The 22,810-nt window shown below is 37.0% G+C and overlaps 1 protein-coding gene across 3 annotated transcripts in view; it reads right to left on the minus strand.

Moving 5' to 3' along the window:
* EPHA6 (EPH receptor A6) overlaps window positions 1-22,810 on the minus strand; it is a 934,835-nt gene that overhangs the window by 482,243 nt on the left and 429,782 nt on the right. For 2 of the 3 annotated variants that reach the window (XM_081086735.1, XM_081086736.1), the window contains exon 5: window positions 21,241-21,576. The exons of the other annotated variant lie outside the window; for it this stretch is intronic. In XM_081086735.1, coding sequence (XP_080942861.1) covers window positions 21,241-21,576 — 336 coding nt within the window. The remainder of the gene's footprint in view (window positions 1-21,240; window positions 21,577-22,810) is intronic. 3 annotated transcript variants of the gene reach the window in all.

Raw genomic sequence — 22,810 nt, forward strand, 5'->3', positions numbered from 1 at the left:
TGCTCATGCATTTTTTAGACAAATATTTACTGAGAAGCTTCTTCAAGGCTATGGAGATAGAGTAAACTAACCAATACAATACAGTGAAAAAGTCCAGACCTCATGGGGTTTAAATTCTATTCTTGAAAGACCAAATTATATTTGGCATTTATTACAGAACGAAATTAGATGATGGAATAAATAACAAACTCAAATCATTTTGAAGAAAGTGACTTAGGAACAATCTGGGGAAATAAACATAAAATCAAAATAAGTGATAAACAATAGAGAGTAGAGAGTGAGAGAGAGAAGTTTGAAAGTGACAGAAAGCTGGGTGTGAAAAAAAAGAGGAAGGGGCAGTCTTATCATTTTGTGCAAACAATAAACATTGTTTCTATTTTATATAATCAGATTTTTAATATAATACATTTTGTTAATATAATACATTTTACTGAAAATAAAAAAGGTGTGGACTTGAATATGGGAGAAAATATTACTGAGATACTTCTACTTTACCTTCTAAAAACAATTGCACAACTGGAGGTCACTAAGGCAAACTTTCAAAAATAAGAGACTTTATTTATTCTAGCATTGCAGAAATGACTACACTGTGCTATACTATCAGAGAATCCCGTAGCAAGATGCTTGTAACTCTGTAGCCTCTTACATTACATTTATTCTACAGCATGAAGAAACAGACTTTTTTCTAATTACAGATCAAATGTCGTTGCCTTCCTAATAATATTCTATAATAAATTCATTTTAAAACTCAAAAAAATATTACTGTATCGCCTAAAGTAGTTTCTGTATGCATGGAAAGTTACAATACATGTTAGGGGAGATATCTTTTTTATTGAATTTAGTGGGGTGACATTGATAATGAAAGTGTCAAAAGAGTATTTCATATCTCTAAACTATTATTTTCTTATTTTTATAACAGCAAGTCTTTGTATTTCTAAAGAAAACTGTTTTTAAATATGAAAAGACTGTGTGCACAGAGTGCTCAGGTCAAAGTGATTATTTAATATTAGAATGCTCATCGTGTTATCCAATGTAATCTACTCACTTTGCAAATGAAGAATTTGAGATCGAGAAGAAAGATTAAATTACTTGCCTGAATTTACATAGCTGGATAGTAGCAGTTTAGGGACCAGAACTCAGAGTGGATCAGATTCTAACCAGCTGTTTTCTGTCTCTCTATATAATTAAACTACTGGATATTTCAAGAGAGAAAAAAAAGAAAGAATGGCATCATGAGCTATAAATTCATGGCTATACAGATGGTAAATAGCAGACTGAAATATGAAATTTGGGCCCTAGAGATCCATAAAACCAAATGGACAATAATCTCTCCTGTATATTTTCAGGGCAATCCTGCTAAGGTTTACACAACTGAACACTATGCCTTCTGTATATCTATTCCAGGATGATGTGTCTATAAATAGAATGCTCACTGTTGCTGTTCTTAGTAAGCACTTTACTACTAAGGGACAAAAGTATCATGCCTTCAAAGCTTTTTAAAAGATTCACTTTAAATATGGTAGACGTGTGCATATACGTGTGTGTGTGTGTTTGTGGATATGTGTGTACGGAGGTATGTATATCCATGCACTTAATTCACAAATTTATTTAGTAAATATTTAATACATAGATTTTATTTGAAAGGTGATATGTTTGGCTATTTGGCCTTGGGATATAAACATTTATCAAAGATCCAACAAATGGAAGGAAACCTTACTTGGGGTGGTAAACACACAACACAATATACAGATGATATACTGTAGAATTGTATACTTGAAACCTATATAATTTTATTAACCAATGTCACCCCAATAAATTCAGTAAAAAAATCCAATAGAAATAAATAAACATATAATTGAAATGCAGAATGGTGGAGCAGGTGAGTGGGTGTGCCAGACCAAGGCGGGGCACTGGTTGCTGTCATTGGGGTGAGCCTCTGGTGTTACTGAAAATTCTTTGTTCCCATGCTCCACGCTTGCACCCACTGGCGGTGCCCAGCACTGGTCCCAATCACTCAGCACCGTCAGCGAGAGCAAGCAGCGGCTGCCGGCCCCAGTCGCCCCTAAGGGCTTCTCTACCTCCCCCTGCTCCTGAGGGGCAATTGGGGCAGCAGCCACCACTCACACCCGCTGCTGGCACTGGCCCCATTTGCTCCGCGCTGTCAGCGAGCAGGAGCGGGGCTGCCAGCACACAGAGGACCGGGGGTCGCGGCAGGAGGGGCCGGGCGGAAGCTCGGAGGATGGGCCGAGACCTGCCCCTGTGCCCACCGCAGCCTCACAGCCCACAGTTCCTTTCAAGGTGCACGAATTTGTGCATTGGGCCCGTAGTTTTTAAAAAATTTTCCTCAACAAATTTTATTCAATAATGTATACATTTCCCATTGATATTAGATGTACTTTTATTCTATGTTAAATCTCTTTGCATATTAAGAACTTTTTTTGAGGCTATCTCTTCTGTTCTTTTGATTAGAAGCTGATTTTTTAAAAATTTCTTTATTGATTAAGTTATTACATATGTGTCCTTATCCCCAGAAGCTGTTTTTATCTTTGAGTTTGATAAAATATACTTTTTATATTGTAAGGGGATATTCTTGGATGAGAATCCATTTTTTAAATGTCTTATCCAAATGAAACAGCATTACATTTGCATTTATGTAACACCTTCATTATCCTAGCAACAGATGACATTTTAAATATACAAACAAAATGCACTGAATTTCTAGAAAGTATTATAAAAACCTCCTGTCATACTCTCTAAGAAAACTTTTCCACATAAAGTTAAGCAAAACTTCAGTGAAGAAATGAAATCATGAGAAATACAATTTCTTAAATAGCAAGAATTTGAAAATAAAGGGCTTCTTATGCAAAATCTAGTATAGCGATACCATCTGTTTGCCATGTTTATGCGTTAACTTTAGACAGTGTAGAATCTGAATTTTTGCTTAGCTGTTTTAAATCTTAAACATATTTATTCTTCTTAGCTATCTAATAAATAGAAAACAATAATTTTAGCCCCCTCTGACTCTAAAATATTGTTTTCCTCCCAAATCAATCCTTATTGGCCAAATTTATGTCAAGTAAAGGATAATTTTCCCCATATTCTGCCTATGGAGCTTTGACACCTTGACTTTAAAAGTCACAGGTATATGACTTCATTTCCTCCTCTGACTTTGAGCTACCAGAAGGGAAATAGGAAAATCTGTGGAAGTAGAGAATGAAATTGAAATTAATTAGAAAAATAAAAAACACAAAAAAGAAACATGCGTAGAGGGCAATTTAGCTAATATTTAGTTTTAGATCATAGCACATGAATGAGGATTTTTGCCTTGAAATGTCATTAAAACGTTAATTCTACATGAATAAAGAAAGAGGATATATCAAGGATGTATCCTAAGAAAAGATCTATCAAAATACTAATGCAATTTGGTTACTATTTGTATTTCATCTATCATTGTAGATTCTTTTTCATTGAGAAAATTAGAATAAAATACATGTTATATTAACAATTTATTTTTTAAATTTTATTTCTAAAAAAGAAATCAATTAGTTTCCCATAGGTTAACAGTATCTAACATTTATTTTTAAAGTATCAATAAATTTTGTGCACAATATTTACAAGAGACCATCCTTATAAACCACTTTATTAAATAGAAATAAGTAGTTTTATTAAATAGAAAGCACAATTTATTTTTTCTAGTTTCTTCTTAAATAGTCTAACATTTCCACAGGCAGAAGGAATATTATAGGTGAAATATATGGAAGGCAATCCTAAAAGGGTCATTTAAAAGATACAAGAGTATTGAAAATCTTTCACAGAGATTTTTGAAATGGGATAAAAATAACATTTATTTATAATCTTGCCTGATGATTTGTAAAGTCTACCTTCTTTTAGGCATCTGAAAATTAATACCTTATACATGTAAAACTAACATAAGCTGGCAGCAGTTCAGTTAATACCATGCAAATGGTTGAACTAACACTTTAAGTAAATTTGCATGTCAGTTATAGTTTAAGTATATAAATAAGTAGTATTTAAAAGTGTTTAATTGTTCTGCTTTAATACAAGTATCTCACATTTTGTAAAACAGCTAAATAAAAACAGCAGTTGAGGATATCCAATATGGTGGCCAACAGGACTGCAGGGAGTGAGAAGTGTGACAGAGTAAAGTATTGAGAGGGGCATGTGGTATGTGTGTGGGTGAGTGAGGGATAGATATAGATATCTCAGGAGTCCCAGGGACTAACAGACCAGGCTCTCCTAGATGGGAAGACCCTGCTACCACAGGCTGGCTCAGCTTTGGCGAGGAACCTGCGCCATCTTGTAGAGGGGAGCAAGGGAGGCCAGGGGTGCTGCCACACAAACATCCAGACTGACCTCAGACAGCACCCATGGGCCTGTGCAGGGAGCCACTTGCCAGCCATAACCCACATGGAACCACCACCATACTCTGGCAGTGAGCAGCACGGTACCACGACATGGGTCCCAGACGTCTGCAGTGAGTGCACACAAGACAGACCTCCTGAGATGTGCCACCTAGCCAGAGCCCACACCTAGTGTCCCAGGATCCTATGCTTCAGGTCCCCATGCTGTGAGTGCAATCCACGGGCACCACACTTCCCATTTCATCCCTGATTCCAATACAGAACTGTAGCTGGGTGCGTGTTACACCCTCCACCCAGACAGAGCCCTTGGCTGGAGAGTGCCCCACCCCTAGCACAGACAGAGTGCCCCTGCAACCAGCACAGACAAACCCTCTGGCTGGTGCACAACCAGCCCCTGGCACAGACAGAGGCGCAGTCCAGTGTGTGCTACACCCCTGGCAGAGACAGATCCTTGGGCCAGTGGGTGCTCTGCCACTAGCAAAGAGACAGCCTTTGGCTGGTGTGCACCCTGCCCCGGGCACAGACAGAGCTGAAACCCAGTGTGTGCTACGACCCTGGCGCAGACAGAACCTTTGTTCTATGCACACTCTGCACCCAAAACAGACAGAGCTATCACCCAACATGCACCCTACCCCCAGCACAGGTCAGAGTTACTGCTGTGATCTGGTGTGCCAGGCCACAGGTCACAGGACCACACTGCAAGTGCACTGCCAGAGGGACGTAGGGCACCATCCTGCCTTAGGAGCTGGGGCCGCACAGTGAATTGCATGTCAGAGGGCTCTGGGCCCTCACAGAGAGTCGTACACCAGAGGAACTATGCACCCACCCCCACCAACCCCGAAAAATGGGTAACAGAGGGACCAGAACTGTGGGAGAAGGGGGCACAACACAGAGCAGAGACAAAAAAGGTGTGAAACTCATGGCAGATCCAGCCCCCAGGGCTAGTGAGTCCAGGACCATTGGACTGCTGGGCCTTCAACCCCTTGGACTCAAGCACAGAGCCCAGGGCCAGAAAGAGACAGCAAAAATTAGGAGACAAGGCAAAACCCCCAAAGGAAAGAAAAGGAGGAACTGCTAGAAAAGGAACTATATGAAACAGAGAAATACAATATGTCAGAAAAAGAATTCAGAGTTAGGGTCATACAGTTCATAAACTAGATGGATGAGAAAATCAACAACTTATGTAAGAATTGAGATGATATAAAAAGTGATATAGCTACAAAAAACACAATGGAAGGTTTCAACAGTACACTAAAAATAGCATATGACCGAATTAGTGAATTAGAGGATAGTTCAGTAAAAAGCACACCCAATCTGAATAGAATTAAACAAAAAAAATTAGGAAGCAAGAGGAGAGTCTAAGGGAACTTTGGGACAACATGAAAAAAAAGTAACATACATATAATAGGGGTGCCAGAAGGACAAGAAGAGAAGGATTAGAAAACCTATTTGAAAAGTAATGACAGAAAACTTCTTCCCTGATTTGGTGAAGAAAAAGTCACACAAGCACAGATAGTCCCAAACAAGATAAACCCAAAAAGACCCACACCAAGACACATCATAATTACAATGGCAAAGGTTAACAACAAAGAGAGAATCTTAAAGGCTCTAAGAAAGAGACAGAAAATTACCTACAAAGGATTTCCAATTAGATTATCAAATGATTTCTCAACAGAAACACATCAGGGCAGAAGGGAATGGAATGAAGCATGCAAAGTGATGCAAAGCAAAGGACTGAATCAAAAAATACTCTATACAGCAAGGATATCATTCAAAATTGAAGGGGAAATCAGGAGCTTCGCACCCAAAAAGAGGCTGAGGGAGTTTATCACTACCAAGTCAGCAATGCAAGAAATGCTAAAGAACCTGTTGTAAAAAGAAGTAATAGAAAGGGAATAAGGAACAGAGGCATAAAGAATAAAAATGGCTACAAACAAGTACCTATCAATAATAACCTTAAACATAAATGGACAAAATCCTCCAATCAAAAGACATAGAGTGGCTGAATGACCCATACATATGGTGTCTACAAGAGACCCACCTCAGAACAAGGGACAGATAGACTGAAAGTGAAGGGATGGAAAAATATTTTTCAGGCAAATGAAAATGAAAAAAAAAGCTGGGGTAGCAATACTTGTATCTGACAAAATAGACACCAAAGTGAAGGCTATAATAAGAGATAAGGACGGCCATTTCTATTTATATCCAACCCTAAAATGCAAATAGACTGAATGGCGTAACAACCGAACAACCGAACAACCAAACAACCGAACAACTGGTTGCTATAACATGCCCTGACCACCAGGAAGCATGTGCAGAACATAGTGAGTGTCAGCAGCAGGTGGCAGAGCATGGAACATGGTGGATGTTGGCTGCGGTGGGATGGTGGAGCAGGTCAGTGGAAGCACCAGACCAATGCGTGGTGCTGGTCACTGTCATTGGGGCGAGCCTCAGGTGGTTACTGAAAATTCTTTGCTCCCACATGCTGTGGTCCCACAAGGCACTTGCACCTGCTGCCAGTGCTGGCCCCACTTGCACCTGCTGCCAGTGCCAAAGCCACCACTCACACCCACAGCCAGTGCTAGAGCCACTGCCACACTTGCTGCTGGCGCCTGGCACCTGTTCAGATTGCTCAGCACCATCAGTGGGTGCGAGCAGTGGCTGCCAGCCCCATTTTCCCTTGAGGGCTTCTTCACCTTGCCCTGCTCCTGAGGGGTGATCGGGGCAGAAGCCACTGCTCGCACATACTGACAGTGCCAGCCTCGCTCACACTCACTGCTGGCACCGGCCCCAATCGCTCTGTGCCATCAGCACATGTGAATACAGGGGTGGGAGTGGGGCTTCCAGCAGACAGGGGACAGGGCCTGTGGTGGGAGGTGCCCGATGAGGGCACAGAGGGTGGGCTGAGATGTGCCCCTGTGCCCATTACAGACTCTCGACCCACAGTTCCTTTCAAGGTGCACGAATTCATGCACTGGGCCACTAGTCATAATAATAAAGGGATCCATACAACAAGAAAATATAACTCTGGTAAATATACATGCACCCAATGTAGGAGCACCAAAATACATAAAAAAACTTTTGGAATATGTCACAGGAGAGATTGACAGCAACACAATCATAAGGGAAATTTACCAGCCCATTAACATCACTGGAAAAATCCTCTAGACAAAAAAGCCAGCAAAGAGACAGCAATCCTACATGACTAACTAGATCAGATGAACTTAATCAACATCTTCAGAACATTTCACCACAAAGTTACAGAATATACATTCTTCTCAAGTGCACAGGGGACATATTCAAAGAGAGACCACATATTGGGACACAGGCAAAGTCTCTTCAAATTCAAGAAGACTGAAATTATATCAATAATCTTCTCAGATCACAATGGCATAATATTAGAAATCAACTGCAATAAAAATAATCACAAAAATTGAAACTCTTGGTGGCTAAATAGCATGCTATTAAACAATGATTAGGTTACCAAAGAGATCAAAGGAGAAATTAAAAACATCCTGGAAACAAATGACAATCCAAAATCTATGGGACACAGTGAAAGCAGTCCTGAGAGGGAAGTTCCTAGCACTACAAGCCTACTTCAAAAAACAAGAATAACATGTAACAAATGATCTAACACTACAACTTAAAGAATTAGGAAGAGAGCAGCAAGAAAAGCCCAGAGCGAACAGAAGGAAGTAAATATGCAAGATCAAAGCAGATATGATATAGAGACAAACAAAAAACAAAACAAAACTGAAAACAATACAAAAGGTTAATGAAACCAAGAGTTGGTTCTTTGGAAGGATAAACAAGATTGATGAAGCTCTAGCCCAGCGGTTCTCAACCTGTTGGTCATGACCCCTTTGGCGGTCGAACGACCCTTTCACAGGGGTTGCCTAAGACCATCCTGCATATCAGATATTTACATTACGATTCATAACAGTAGCAACATTACAGTTATGAAGTAGCAATGAAAATAATTTTATGGTTGGGTCACAACATGAGGAACTGTATTTAAAGGGCCAGAAGGTTGAGAACCACTGCTCTAGCCAGACTCACCAAGAAGCAAAGAGAAGGACCCAAATAAACAATATCATAAATGAAAGAGACGAAATAACAACAGACCCCACAGAAATACAAAGAATTATAAAAAAATACTATCAACAACGCTATTAAAAAATCAGGTCAACCTGGAAGAAATGGACATATTTCCAGAAAAATACGACCTTCCAAAACTCAATCGGGAAGAATAAAGAAGTTTGAATAGGCTGATAACTATGGAGGAAATTGAAGCAGTCATCAAAAAACGTCCAGCAAACAAAGCCCTGGAACAGACTGCTTCACAGGGGAGACTTACCAAAGATTCAATGAAGAACTAAAACCTATCCTCCTCAGATGATTCCAAAACATTCAAGAGGAAGGAACACTTCCATGTTCTTTCTATGAAGCCAGCATTACCCTAATCCCAAAACCAGATAAAGACACTACAATAAAGGAGAATTAAAGGCCAATATCTCTGATAAACATAGGTGCACAAATCCTCAAGAAAATTCCAGCAAACTGGATCCAGCATTACATTAGAGATATTGTATACCATAACCAAGTTGGATTTATTCTGGTAAGCAAGGGTGGTACAATATCCACAAATCAATAAATGTGATACATCACAAAAGCAAATTGAGAGATAAAAATCACATAATCATATCAATTGATGCAGAAAACCATTTAAAAAATCCAACATTCTTTCTTGATAAAAACCCTCAGCAAAGTGGGAATAGAGGGGTCATACTTCAAAATAATAAAAGCCTTATATGACAAACCTACAGCCAACATCATACTTAATGGGCAAAAACTAAAACCATTTCCCCTAAGAACAGGAACAAGACAGGGATGCCCACTTTCACCATACCTGTTCGAGATAGTACTGGCAGTTCTAGCCATACTGATCAGACAAGAAGAAGAAATAAAAAGCATCCAAATTAGAAAAGAAGTATAACTGTCATTATTCACAGATGACATGACACTATACATAGAAAACCATAAAGACTCCATCAAAAAACTACTAGATTTAATAAATGAATTCGGCAATGTAGCAAGATACAAAATTCTATGCTGCTGTGAAAAAGAAAGAACTCTTAGCATTTGCAACAGCATGGATGGATATGGAGAGCATTATACTAGATGAAATAAGCCAGTCAGAGAAACATAAATATCATATGATCTCACTCATTTGTGGAATTTAATGAACAACATAAACTGATGAGCAAAAATAGAGCCAGAGACATAGATGCATCGAAAAGACTGTCATACCTCAGAGGGAAGGCAGGGGGAGGTGGTAAGAGATCACCCAAAGGACTTGTATGCATGCATATAAGCATACCCAATGGACACAGACATTGGTTAGGGGCGGTGAGAGCATGAGCTGGGATGTTGGGGGTGGCTGGGGATAGGGCAATGAGGAAAAAAGGAGACATATGTAATACTATATGTAATTCTTTAAACAATAAAGAATTAATAAAAACTAAGACACATTTGAATGAAAAAAATAAAAACAGCAGTTGAACATTTTAATTAATTCATTCATTCATTAATTTATCCTCATCAAGGATATTTTTCCATTGAATTTTAAAGAGAGGGAATGACAGAGAGAAATGTCAATGTGAGAGAAATACATTGATTGGTTGCCTCATGCATGTGCCCTGATGGTGGCCTCTGTCAGGGAGGATCCTGCAACCTATGTATGTGCCCTTGAACAGAATCAAATTTGGGACCCTTCAGTCTGCAGGCCAATGCTCCAACCATTTAGCAAAACCTGCTAGGGCTTTTTAACATTTGAAATACTCAAAACTGTGTAGTGCAATAAACATTTGTAGGAACTTATTCCCTATTTCTAGAAATCTGAATGTGTAAGTCATATCTACAATTGCCTAACACATTTATCTTTATGAAAAGGAATACAAAGTTTTAAATTTTAAAATTATGTGATAGGACATAACTTTCAAATAAACTTATGCAAATATAATCTAAATTCATACATAGAATATAGTCAATCATACACTATTTATATAAAAAGTAAAAAATTGAGGGAATCCATTTACGTGAGTATCCTATATAATAGAAGGCTAATATGCAAATTGTCCCCTTGACCAGGAGTTCAACCAAGATTTCGACCAGGGGACAGGGCTGGCTAGCCAACCACCCATGGCCCCTCTCTCCTGCCGGCCTCTCTCCCAATTGCCCCCCACCCTGATTGGGGATGGGGCCAGCCCTCCAACTGCCCACAACCCCTACCCCTGGCCAGCCCAGCCCAACTGGCCCTAATCGGGGTGGGCCGGCCAGACCTTACCCATGTAATTATTCGTGCACCAGGGTTTTAATTTAAAATAAAATGTAGCACATATCTTAGACATTTAGTGATTCAGCAGAAAAGTAAAATACATTTTTAAAAAAAAAATATTTTTTCTTGATTTCAGAGAGGAAAGGAAAGGAAGAGAGAGAAAGAAACATCAATAATGAGAGAATCAGTATCAGCTGTCTCCTGCATGCCCCCTACTTGGGATTGAGTCTGCAACCTGGGCATGTTCCCTGACCAGGAATCCAACTGTGACTTCCCAGTTCATAAGTTGATGCTTAACCACTGAACCACACCACTAGGCTAAAATAAGTTTTTAAAGACAAAATGAAAGGGAATTTATATTCATATAGATATATTTATCATTTTTGATGTTATTTACATGCTTTATAAAAGATTACTTAAGAAATATAGAATATGATTACAAAATAAACTGGTGAACCAAATAGGTCCAGAGACATGGAGGTATGGAACACACTGATGAATCTCAGAAAGAAGGAGGGCGGAGAGGGCAGGAAGAGATTAACCAAAGATTTCATATGCATATATGCATGCTCACAGACAATATTAAGGTGAAAACCTGGGTTGGAGTGAGAGCCTGGTAGAGATAAGGAAAGGGAGGACATAGCTACTGATAACTTAGCAGAGCACAAAGGTATCAATAGCTATGAAATCTATGCAGAGATCTCTTATAATATCAAAATAATTAGGATAGTACTAGGCAAATTAGGAAACTATAGTTCAATTTTTGTTTTTTAATCTTTATTACTAAAAATTTTGCTCACTGCCTTAAAGGATAAATGTGTGGTCAGACAACTAGGGTCTCTTTTATAAAACTAGATAAATATTAACATTCATTGCCTATCATATCAATATTTAATCACTACTTTATATGTATTTTTAGGACTTGTGTACTCAGTAATATATCAGGCATTCAGTTCTTGAAAATGTATATTGAATCATATCATATATTGTTGTAAGAATCTGATTATTATTTAACAGGAAAGGAGTAAAGGAAAGACTAGATAACATAGGCAGGCCATTTATACAGCTTTGTCAGAAAGCTGCATTTAGCATTCTCCAGGTCTATTCTCCACTGATCAATGGGAGAAGGGACTGGACAAAGGCAGTTTAGAGGCATACCCAGGAAGGTCTGAGAGATGTGGGAAGGTGCTTTTCTGTCAATCACACTTGGGAACAGGTAATTGGCCAGAATAGGTGTGGCCACTACAAAGGCATGAAATATGAATATTTAAACTTCTGAACAAAGGAGCATGCCTCTTGGCTCTTGATTTTTATCCTCTGGCTCTCTTGGGATCCTGCATTCTCTCATGTGGCTCACCGGCCAAGTGGGACCCACACAATGGGCTGATGGACTGTAATTAGCCTAAATACTGAGCCACACCTGGCTGCAACATGGAACCGACACTTTGGACACTGGCCCTACTTCTGGCTTTGCTGAGTCCCCAGGTGCATCTTTTTCAGGACCGGGTGATGGGGCATGAAACTTGACAACCTGAAGAATGTAACTCCATGCCAATAAAAACTATTCATTCTCCCATGTGAATCTTAGAAAATTCATTTTCTGAAGATATCACAAAAGCCGTCTCACACCCACTGTTGGGGAAATGTGGCCCACTAGTTTCTCCAGTAACAATACCTAAGTTAGTCTTCTTTAATTAGGCAAGCTCTCACTTCTAAATCTTCGAGAAGGAATGACTGTTGGCTGCTCCATAGTAAGCACCACGTCTCAAACACTCACCCATGCATTTTATTTTCACTACATGGCATACAGCACAATAGTTGGCACATCAATGGTCACAGACTGTATTTGTTTGTTAAGACATAGAAATAAATGGGAAAAACAATGACATTACTATTTTGTAAAATGTTTTCATAGCCGGCTTGATGAGTGTGTGACTTCACAACTGCACAGCTTCCTGACCCTGCTTAGGAATTAATGCTCAGCTACTGCCATATTGAAGTTCTTAATGATTTTATCTTTAAGCTCATGTTTTTTCCATTACTTTTCAGAGAGAGTGAAAGGGAGGTGAAGGGAGGGGAAAAAAAAGAGAGAAACATCAATGTGAGAGAGACACATTGATTGGTTGCCTCCCACAGGTGCGGGAGCGAACCCACAACCCAGGCACATGCCCTTGATCGGGAATTGACCCTTAGGGGTGCAGTCTGATGCTCTAACCAATGAGAAATACTGGCCAGGGCTGCAGAGGCCACACTTTAGGAGTGGCGAGCTTCTCTCCCACCACATGCAAGTAGCCAACATTTGTGGTTAGGAGGTTTAAAGACCCTTGGGGTTCTCCCTTCCACTGTGGGTTTGGAAGGCCCTGGAGACCTGGGAGTATCTTCATTCTCCTTACAAGTATGAGGGTGCAGAGAGAGTGCTCTCCAGTTGGCTTAGTGCCTGGGGGGACAACCTTTCTTCCTCTTTCTACCCTTTCTGGGTCTGGCTTACATTTATCTATTCTGGTTTTCTTGAGATACCCTTGGGGACTGGGGATGGGGTGGGGGTAGGACTACAGAAAATAAATCCTGTGATTTCCATGATTCTGAGTATGAGTTAAATACGCTTACATTTACAAGTATCATTAAAACAATATAAAGATGAATGGTAAAGTTTATGCTAATAATTTGAAATTCAGTTTTTCTTCACTTAGAAGGACATTAAATGGCAATTAAAAAGCATAATGGCCAAAACCGGTTTGGCTCAGTGGATAGAGCGTCGGCCTGTGGACTGAAAGGTCCCAGGTTCGATTCGGTCAAGGGCATGTACCTGGGTTGCGGGCACATCCCCAGTGGGAGATGTGCAGGAGGCAGCTGATCGATGTTTCTCTCTCATCGATGTTTCTAACTCTCTATCTCTCTCCCTTCCTCTCTGTAAAAAATCAATAAAATATATATATATATATATATATATATATATATATATATATATATATATGGCATAATGACAAATTCAGAGAGAAATTTCAGAAGGAGAAAACTTTATATTAGTACATTTCATGGTCTTTTTTTCCTTCTTTTTGAACAAAGGTTTTTGCAGTTTCATTTTTCACTGGACATCAGAAATTATGTAGCTGGAAATGACTTTAAAGAGTCCAAACCAAATAGAAAAGTGCTGAGGAATATATGGGAGAAGAAAAAGCAATTTAATCTAAAGATGCTATATGGAATTTGTCTGATGAAAAGGTCAGCAATTAGTCTCAATCTTCATGAACTGCAGTTTTTTCAAAGTTTGAAGACATTTCATATTTTAACAATTACCTGAATAATCTGTCAACATTAAAAATCTTTTTGTTTTAGTCTTACACATTGTGTTTTCAACTCTTACTAATTTTTCTTTAAAGTAAAAGAGGCTTTTAGAAAATAATTTTTAAAAACCCTAGTGTTTAATAGTAACAACATATGAATCAGCTACCCAAATCAATTGATTTCTTTTATAGGCAGAAGTAGTTAATGAAATTAAATTGGCTTCCATTTTCAACAAAAACAACAATGAAAATAGGCAAACAAATTTCCTAGATATTCATCTAACTATAAAGTAGAGCCTTATATCATGTGATATAGATTATATAAAATATGAACATTTACACTTATTTTCACTGCTAACCAGACTTTACAGAATTTCAGATATTTAATAAATCATCTTACTATTTTTCATTAAGATTGTTTATGTAGTAGTAGAAGCATTGTACAATAAGATCTTATTATTTTATACTAAAGAAAATAGTTACCTTTCCTGCAAAATGTGCAAATGAGAATTCCTCAGAGAAACAGCTGATGACTAAAGGCCAATAGCTTAAAATCAGGTTTTGGATTAAACAAATTTCATAATAATATATGATCAATAAGAAAAGACATGCTTGCTATTAAAGAAGTTTAGTGTTTTTATTAAAACCTTTTGTTGCAAATTCTGTAAGTATAGCACCCGAGGATTTAGTGAACATGAAACTTAGTACATGCTAAAGAATATATATGCAGTAATATTTTCTTGTTACTTTCTAGACAAATTTCTAGTTAAATTGAAAGCTTTTCCTTTTTTTTAAAAAAAAATATTTTTTTATTGATTTCAGAGAGGAAGAGAGCAGGAGAGAGAGAGACAGAAACTTCAATGATGAGAATCATTGAAAGACTGCCTCCTGCACGCCTCCTACTGGGGCGCGAGCCTGCAACCTGGGCAGGTGTTTTTGGCTGGAATTGAAACCGGACCCTTCAGTCCACAGGCCGACACTCTATCCAGTGAGCTAAACCAGCTAGGGCAAGCTTTTCCCTTTTTTTATTCCCACTGCCTGGAGTAGTCTTCTTTTATATATTTACAGAGTTTTCTCTTTTATTTATGATCTGTTCAAGTACAGTGGGGCCTTGACTTACGAGTTTAATTCATTCCGAGACTGAGCTCATTAACTCAAATTACTCTGTCAACTCAATGCAAAAAATCGGCCGAGAGACAGCTGGTATCTCAAAAAACCTGTTAGTCGGGACACTCGTAAGTCAAGGTCCCACTGTATTATCTATATCTCTATATATAAAAGCCTAAGCGACCGTTATGAAAGGTTAACCGAACGACCAGTCAACTGGACACTATGATGTGCACTGACCACCATGGGGCTGACACCCAATGCAGGAGCTGTCCCTGGTGGTCAGTGCACTCCAACACCAACCTCCCATGGTCCCTCCCTCTAGCCAGCCGGCTGCAATCAGGACTGGGTGAGAAGGCCCTGATCGCCAGCCAGGCCAAAGGACCCCCCACTGGTGCAAAAATTCGTGCACTGGGCCTCTAGTATTATTATATTATCAAGAAAGGTGATTTTCGTTCTCCTGTAAAATTGCCCATTTTCTCATTACTTCCAAATCTTTTATTTTTTGCTTAATTTTTCTACATGGGACATATCATTATTCAACATTAAAATATAATGTCCATGAAGACAGACACTGCTAACCATATATATCTGTTTTTCTCCTTTTTTTTGCTATAACCTAGCACATAAAAAATTCCAGACAGATAGCAAAATTCAATAAATATTTTTGAATGAGTTAATAAATTAACAAATAAAAGATGAACTCAAACCATCTCCAATTTCTGCTCATGCAATTGACAGAGATATATTAAGTTATAGACAATGTAGGCTGAGGATATTCTTAGTCAAATAATACATCATTCTTGCTATCAAGAAACTTACATATTGGTTAGGAAAGCAAACTATTATAAAATACGATTATGGTCCAGTGAGGGAGAGAACCATGAGCACTATTGTACATAACTGACTGGGAGTAGTTCGATTTATGTACTTGACCAATTGGAGCAGTTCAAATTCTGTACTTAAACCTAAGAGAATTAATTGTTAAGGTCTAAGGGACTTTTCTATATCATTCATTTATTCAAAAGATGCATGCCACAAAATGACAGCAGATTTGAAGTAATTTAATGTTTCTCAGGAGTAAAAACAAAGTTTACAGTCATCCAGACTCTATTACAATTTAATATTTGGATGGAACATAAAGTTATTTAGTTATGATTAACTAGACTGACGTTTCAATTATCGTCCATAAATAAAATATTCAGTGCACCTTTCAGAAGAGTAACAACTTTTCCTGAGGAGACAGGAAAATTTTTCTCTTCAATGTAGGTTGTCTGTAGTTTTTAAACATGCAATTTTCTTATGTTTAAGGGATATAAAAAATACAAATAGTACAGCATATCTGCTACTTTAAATTATGGTTATTTCCTTCTTCAACTTATCATGCCACTGGCTTATATTCAGTGTATTTTGGTGAGCATTTAAAACTTTTATACATTTTTTTTTTTACTTTGAATAGAGGCACAGATTTTAGAAAACAAAATATTTGCTGTCAAAATTTTGAAAACACAATGCAGACTGTGAGAAATATCCAGAAATAAAATATATTAAAATACATATATAAAGATGCATGTATGTTTACTGTGTCCCTAGTTACCTACTCCAGCAATGTACAAAACGTTGGCATTTGAAATAGACTGTATTACCTAAAGGCAGTGAACTGTAAATTAAATATACATATTACATTTATAAATATATGAATACTTTTTTGATTTTCATCTATTTCAGTGTCAGTTCAATTAATTCATGAGCAAATATGTGAAATGTGCAATCAAAACGTGAGCCTAAGGCAAGACCTATACAGAATAATCACCCAATGGCACAGATTGGAGTGCTGAGTGCATATTTTAAGAAGCCAATGAATTGGACAATCTGCTTCAGACAATGATTACTTTAAAGACCCTTTAGCAAACATCAGCAGAATTGGTATGTAATTCAGCATGTCTCTTACTCTGAACATGGCCCCTAAAGGTTTTTGCACATGTCAGAATATCTACAGACAAAATTTGTCTCAGGGTGACTCTCCATGATTAACGTTTCCCTACTGTCTCTGGCCAGAATAACCCCTTTTATTGAACTACACTCCTGAGTTTTCCTATCATGAACTGAAGATTAAAATCCAGTATTTTCTATTTGTTGCTTTCTTGTTTTGATCTCTAAATGAAACACCTTGAAAGACTATTTAAATAAACTAAGAAAATAGAAGGTTACAAATATAGCTCTTAGGGGTTATAGGAGTCAGTTAATTAAGGTTTATTGCAAAGATTTCTAATTATGAGAGTCACAGTCTTAAATCTAAAATCTTATTTATCCAACTAGAATCAGAATAATCAAGGAATGTTTCACACAACTACACCTAAGTGGTTCTAAGTGATTTGGCAAACGTTTTTTTACATTTGTTTTATTGTAAACAGATAATAAACAATTAAGTCAAGGTTGTTTAATGTAGTTTCCTTAATATTTCTTAAATATGAGAAATGATTACATGGATGAAGAGGCAATTCAGGGTAAACTTCCTCTTTATCCTCATCCTTCGCACTGCATATATTGAGCAGTGAAAGCATAATTCACACAACTGTCTACATATTTTGGTCTATAATATTTTATTTCCTTACTCATATGAGGGTCATCTCATGAACAATATTATTATGATGCCGATTTTCTTTTCCTTACTTGTGGCCCTGATAATATACCAGGATTTTCTGATAAATGCTGACTCTCTCTAACTTGTCTTGGCTAATTTGCAGACACCCATTAATTTCTCCAAAGTTTGATTTAAATCTCTAGTTCCTTCCTCAAATCCTTCTGTACCTCTGCAATAGACGAACTACTTACATGCTCTTGATACATTAGTTGTCAATGCTTCATCCCCCAACTGCTCAACCTTTCCTTGGTTCCTTCTACTTAAAATTCTTTCCCTTCTTCCAGCCTCATTTTTCCTAGTCACCTTCTAGTCATCTCTTAGCACAGAACTTAATTTAAATGTTGTTTCCTCAGAAAGAGCAGCCCTTATCCTCCGGACCTGGAGAATATGTGCTATTCAAATATCCTGAGCTTCTCTCCTTCGTAGGACTTAACCACAGTACTAATTACATAATTGTCAAGTTACTTATGTATTATCTGCCTCCCCACCAGAGGTTAAGGTTTATAAGGACTCACTCACCATTGTTCATCTGTTGAACAAATTAAAGGTGTATGAATAGCACATATTGCTTTTTAGTATAAAAACAATAATATGTAACCTATAGATAATGAAACAAATCATTTACTGTGGTCCCTCCAGTCTAATAAAATTGTAATGTGTTATCAAATAACTTTGAAAAAATGCCTCTCATGCACTTCAAAGAAAATTTCCAAAGATAACCAAGTGAAATAATCAGAAAAACCTTCCTGTACCTGTAGCTATAAAAATATTATCTCTTCAAGGCTGGTATACTATGACAACAGTTGAAGTTTGGTTCTTGAACATTCCAGTTTCTATAAGCTCCTCTTTTACCCAACTAGGATCTGGCCTCTTTTGATATAAAAAGAACAACTGATACATCCACAGATGAATTGTTTCATAATGTTATCATTGCCTGGAGCATTTGCATTTTTTCAAGATGTGAGTCTCTAATGTCAGAACTTCAGACACAAAGAGATAGGGGCTTCTTGGTTTCTCTAAAAAATTATGACATGGAGATTGTCACTCATGCATGTAAGGCTTGTCATAATATTTAATTATGCGTGGCAATATTTTAGTTCAATTTTGGACTTTTATACATTTTCCAAATAAAATTTAAAAATATGTTGATCCTTTTTATTACTAATCATACCTTAAAATAGTCAAATTACATTAGGAATAATCGCTCCTTAACATTCTTTAAGATAAATTTATTAGGGAAGATTGCTTAACAATATTATTCTTTTAAAGTGTATAGTCTCAATATATAGATATTATAACTTATTCCATGCTTAATATACCTTCTGTTCTTACAGCAATACACTTTTAATGAATTCCCTAATTTTTGAAGTGATAATTTATATTCTATCTTTTGCTAAGTGGAAAAGTACATTAAGTAAACTTTCTTCTAATCCCAGAATGAAAGGCTGCTATATGTTTGTATGAAATTATGATGCATATTAACATACACATTTTATTTGTAGATATATTGTTTTTATACTAACACAATTATTTATACACTATAGTTAAGAATAGTTATGCTGGGATGTATTTTTTTTATTAGGTAGCAGCAAAAGAGCCTTAGAAATAATCTGCTAAAGCAGAGAGGAACAGAAGATCCTAATCTGTTTTATCCTGAAGGTACATTTGACAAGATTTTGTTGATATTATGGGAAAGAAGAAATAAGAATTCCATTTTGAACAACTGTAAAGCAACTTCTATGATGTAGAGCTATTTGTTAAATAAAGGGGAAAATTGCATAGTAAAGACAAAGATGGTGATTGTGTGATACTATCTGTCTTTGCTTTATTTATTCAATGCATTTCTGAAGACATCAGCAATGTGAACTTATAGATAATATTTTGAATAAAATAGTCAATCATTTCAAATACATTTTAGTAGAATATTAAAATTTCTTCCTGCACATTTTATAGGTTTAGCAATGCTTTTTAAACCCCTTCCCCCAATAATTATAGATTCACATCTCTCTACTAATCACTAGTCCCCAGGCACTAATAAATTCTCCAATTGTGTTATTTCAAGAATGCTATACAAGTGAATCCTACAGTATGCCAACTTTTGAGATTGGCTTTTATACTCACCACTGTGCCCTTAAAGTTAATCCAAGAGCTTGTATCAATAGTCTTTTAATTGCTTAGTTGTATTCAAACACTTTCAATATACTTTTATTTAAAATATCAATATATGTTGCTTTAAGTACATGTTATGGTCTCAACTGCATCCTCCCAAAATTCAAGTTTCAGTCCTAACCTTGGTGCCTCAGAATGTGAACATATTTGGAGACAGGGTTTTTAAAGAGGTAATGAAGGTAAAATAAAATCACATTGTAGGCTTTTATCCAATACAACAATAACCTTATAAGAAGAAGAGACTAGGATACAGACACACACAGAGAAAAGACCATGTGAAGACACAGGGAGAAAATGGCTATCCACAAGCCAAGGAGACAGGCTTCAGAATGAGTTCAACCCTGCTGACACCTTGATCTCAGACTTCTAGTTTCCAGAACCGTGAGAAAATAAATTTCTATTGTTCAAGCCCCTAGTCTATGGCATCTGTTATAACAGACCTAGAAGAATAAATACAGTGTATGAACATAGTTTTATCTTTATAAATTTGTTTCATATGTATATTCATATGCAACAATGTTTTCTTCCATAAGAGAATCATTTGTGTATCCACATAATTTATGAATGCTTTTCAAAGGGAATTTTTAAAATCTCTGAAGCTTTTCCTTTATTACTCTGCAATATATTATTATTATGGAAGAATTAAAGAGAATAGACACTTATATAAAGGAGCATTTGCACCTAACTTCATTGTGGTAAAAATCTATAGCGTTATAAAGAGAACATTTAACTGAAAGTAACTGGATTTTTTAAAAAATATATAGTTTAACTACTTTTTATAAACTGCACCTAAATAGCAGCATTTGGACATATTCTGGATTGTTTTCTATTTATTTTCAGAGTAGATCATGGTTAAGTATGTTGACTAAAATCTTTTCACTATATAGGTATAAATTACAATTAACATAAATTCTTACTATTTGCTTTATTTGATATAAAAAAGGGATGGCAGCATAACTGGGGCTACACAACTTCTATTCATTTAATATTTTTTATGTCTAACATTCATTAGTGATATGAACTGACACATTAAGATATATTGGATTATATAGGATTATATAAACAACATAAATGTATAAACAACAGAGAGAAGCACTGTTGTTTATACATTTATGAATCTAATTAACATACTACTAAGAAGAAACATCAAAAATATCTTTCTGCACCTTAGGAAACAACAAGAAACAACAACCAGAAAATCGCCTCTGTAATATATAGAGAATACAATTGCACTTTAGTAAATATGGGTCCACCAAGACTGTTATGCATCAGAAGGGAATTATGGGTCTGTTTTGAGAGAAGAGCAGTGGCACTTACCGTCTTGATCTGTGGTCACTGTAATGGCTGTGAATGGCTTGGGAGAAAAACTCAACTCAGAAACTCCATTCATGGCTTCTATTTCAAAGGTATAATTCACGTGAGACACAAAGTCAAGAACTATCACGGAATTGTTGATCAGGCCAGTATGTCTTGGGATGAAGCGGAGTCCTCCACCACAGTCCTCACACTGGCTGGTGTCTAAGCCACATTTCTTACAGATTACACTGTATGTGAGATCTTTTCTCCCTCCTGTGTCACTTGGTGGGCTCCATTCCAAAATAAGGGCTGTTTCATTGATGTTAAAAACCACATTCCTAGGAGCTGAAGGTGGCCCTAGAGAAAAGCAATTAAAAACAAATGTACATGTATAGGACAGTGAATTAATAGCGCTAACTTGAAAACTTCATCAATAAACACTTATTGGTCTTTTATATTAGTTTGAGCTCTTTCTTCTGATGGAAACCATAAAGAACCTATGGTTAATAACATCTGATTAAGTCCAGTAAGAAAGGAGTCTTTAGGAGTGAAGATAGTCTAGAATCTAATATGGCAATTCTATTTTTCTAAATTTGGGGATTGAAAATATATAATAAACAAACATTTTAAATTATGTGAAGGTTTTGATTACATCTTAATAATTACTTCACCATTTTCAAATAATTAAAAAGGAATATTAACCATAAGTATAAGTTATAACAATACATGTATATTCATGTACTCAGTCCTTCAGTCTTCATACTATGCTTGGTATGTAGATAAAACTACCATTCATTACCTTTGACAATCCCTAAGTATCTGTTTCTCACAGGTTCACCAAAAATTTAGGGTGAAAAGAAAGTTTGGAAGAAGAGGAAGAGAAAGGGAAACTGGAGGCAGGAGAAAGGTTTCTATTAGAGCCTTGCCAATTTCATGGGATAAAAGCATTATTTGGAAGAGAAAAAGGACATAAGAAATGGTGACTAGATTTTTATTGAGACTAACTTTATTAAGCACAAGTGTCTTCTGAAAAGCTGATAAAAAGACCTACACAATCTCTTATTTGTCACTAAGACTCTGCATAAACCAAGTTGGTCCCAAGGAGTAGGTGAGCATGTTCCCTCAATGTTCCTTCTCACTATTTTTCCATACTTAAATCCTTTAACTCTTCCAGCCTTTTCTTAAAGTTTTATCAGTAATCTTTTACACTCATCTGAGTCTTTCAAACCTCAGTATAATATTATTTATTGAAAAATACTAACCGAAGTTCTACTAGATGTCAAACACTGCCATATGTGTTATATGTGAAATACCAAAGAATCCTTTTTATGAGATTATGCTTATAATATACTAGAGGCCTGGTGCACAAAATTTGTGCACAGGAGGGGGGGTCCCCTCAGCCCAGCCTACACGCTCTCCAATCCGGGACCCCCTTTGGGGGATGTCTGACTGCTGGTTTAGGCCGGATACTGGGGATCGGGCCTAAACCAGCAGTTGGACATCCCTCTCACAATCCTGGACTGCTGGCTCCTAATTGCTCACCTGCCTGCCTGCCTGGTCGCCCCTAATTGCCCCCCCTTGCTGGCCTGAT

The sequence above is a fragment of the Myotis nattereri genome (assembly GCF_964212035.1).
Source record: "Myotis nattereri genome assembly, chromosome: 3".
In the NCBI taxonomy this organism is placed as follows: Eukaryota; Metazoa; Chordata; class Mammalia; order Chiroptera; family Vespertilionidae; genus Myotis; species Myotis nattereri.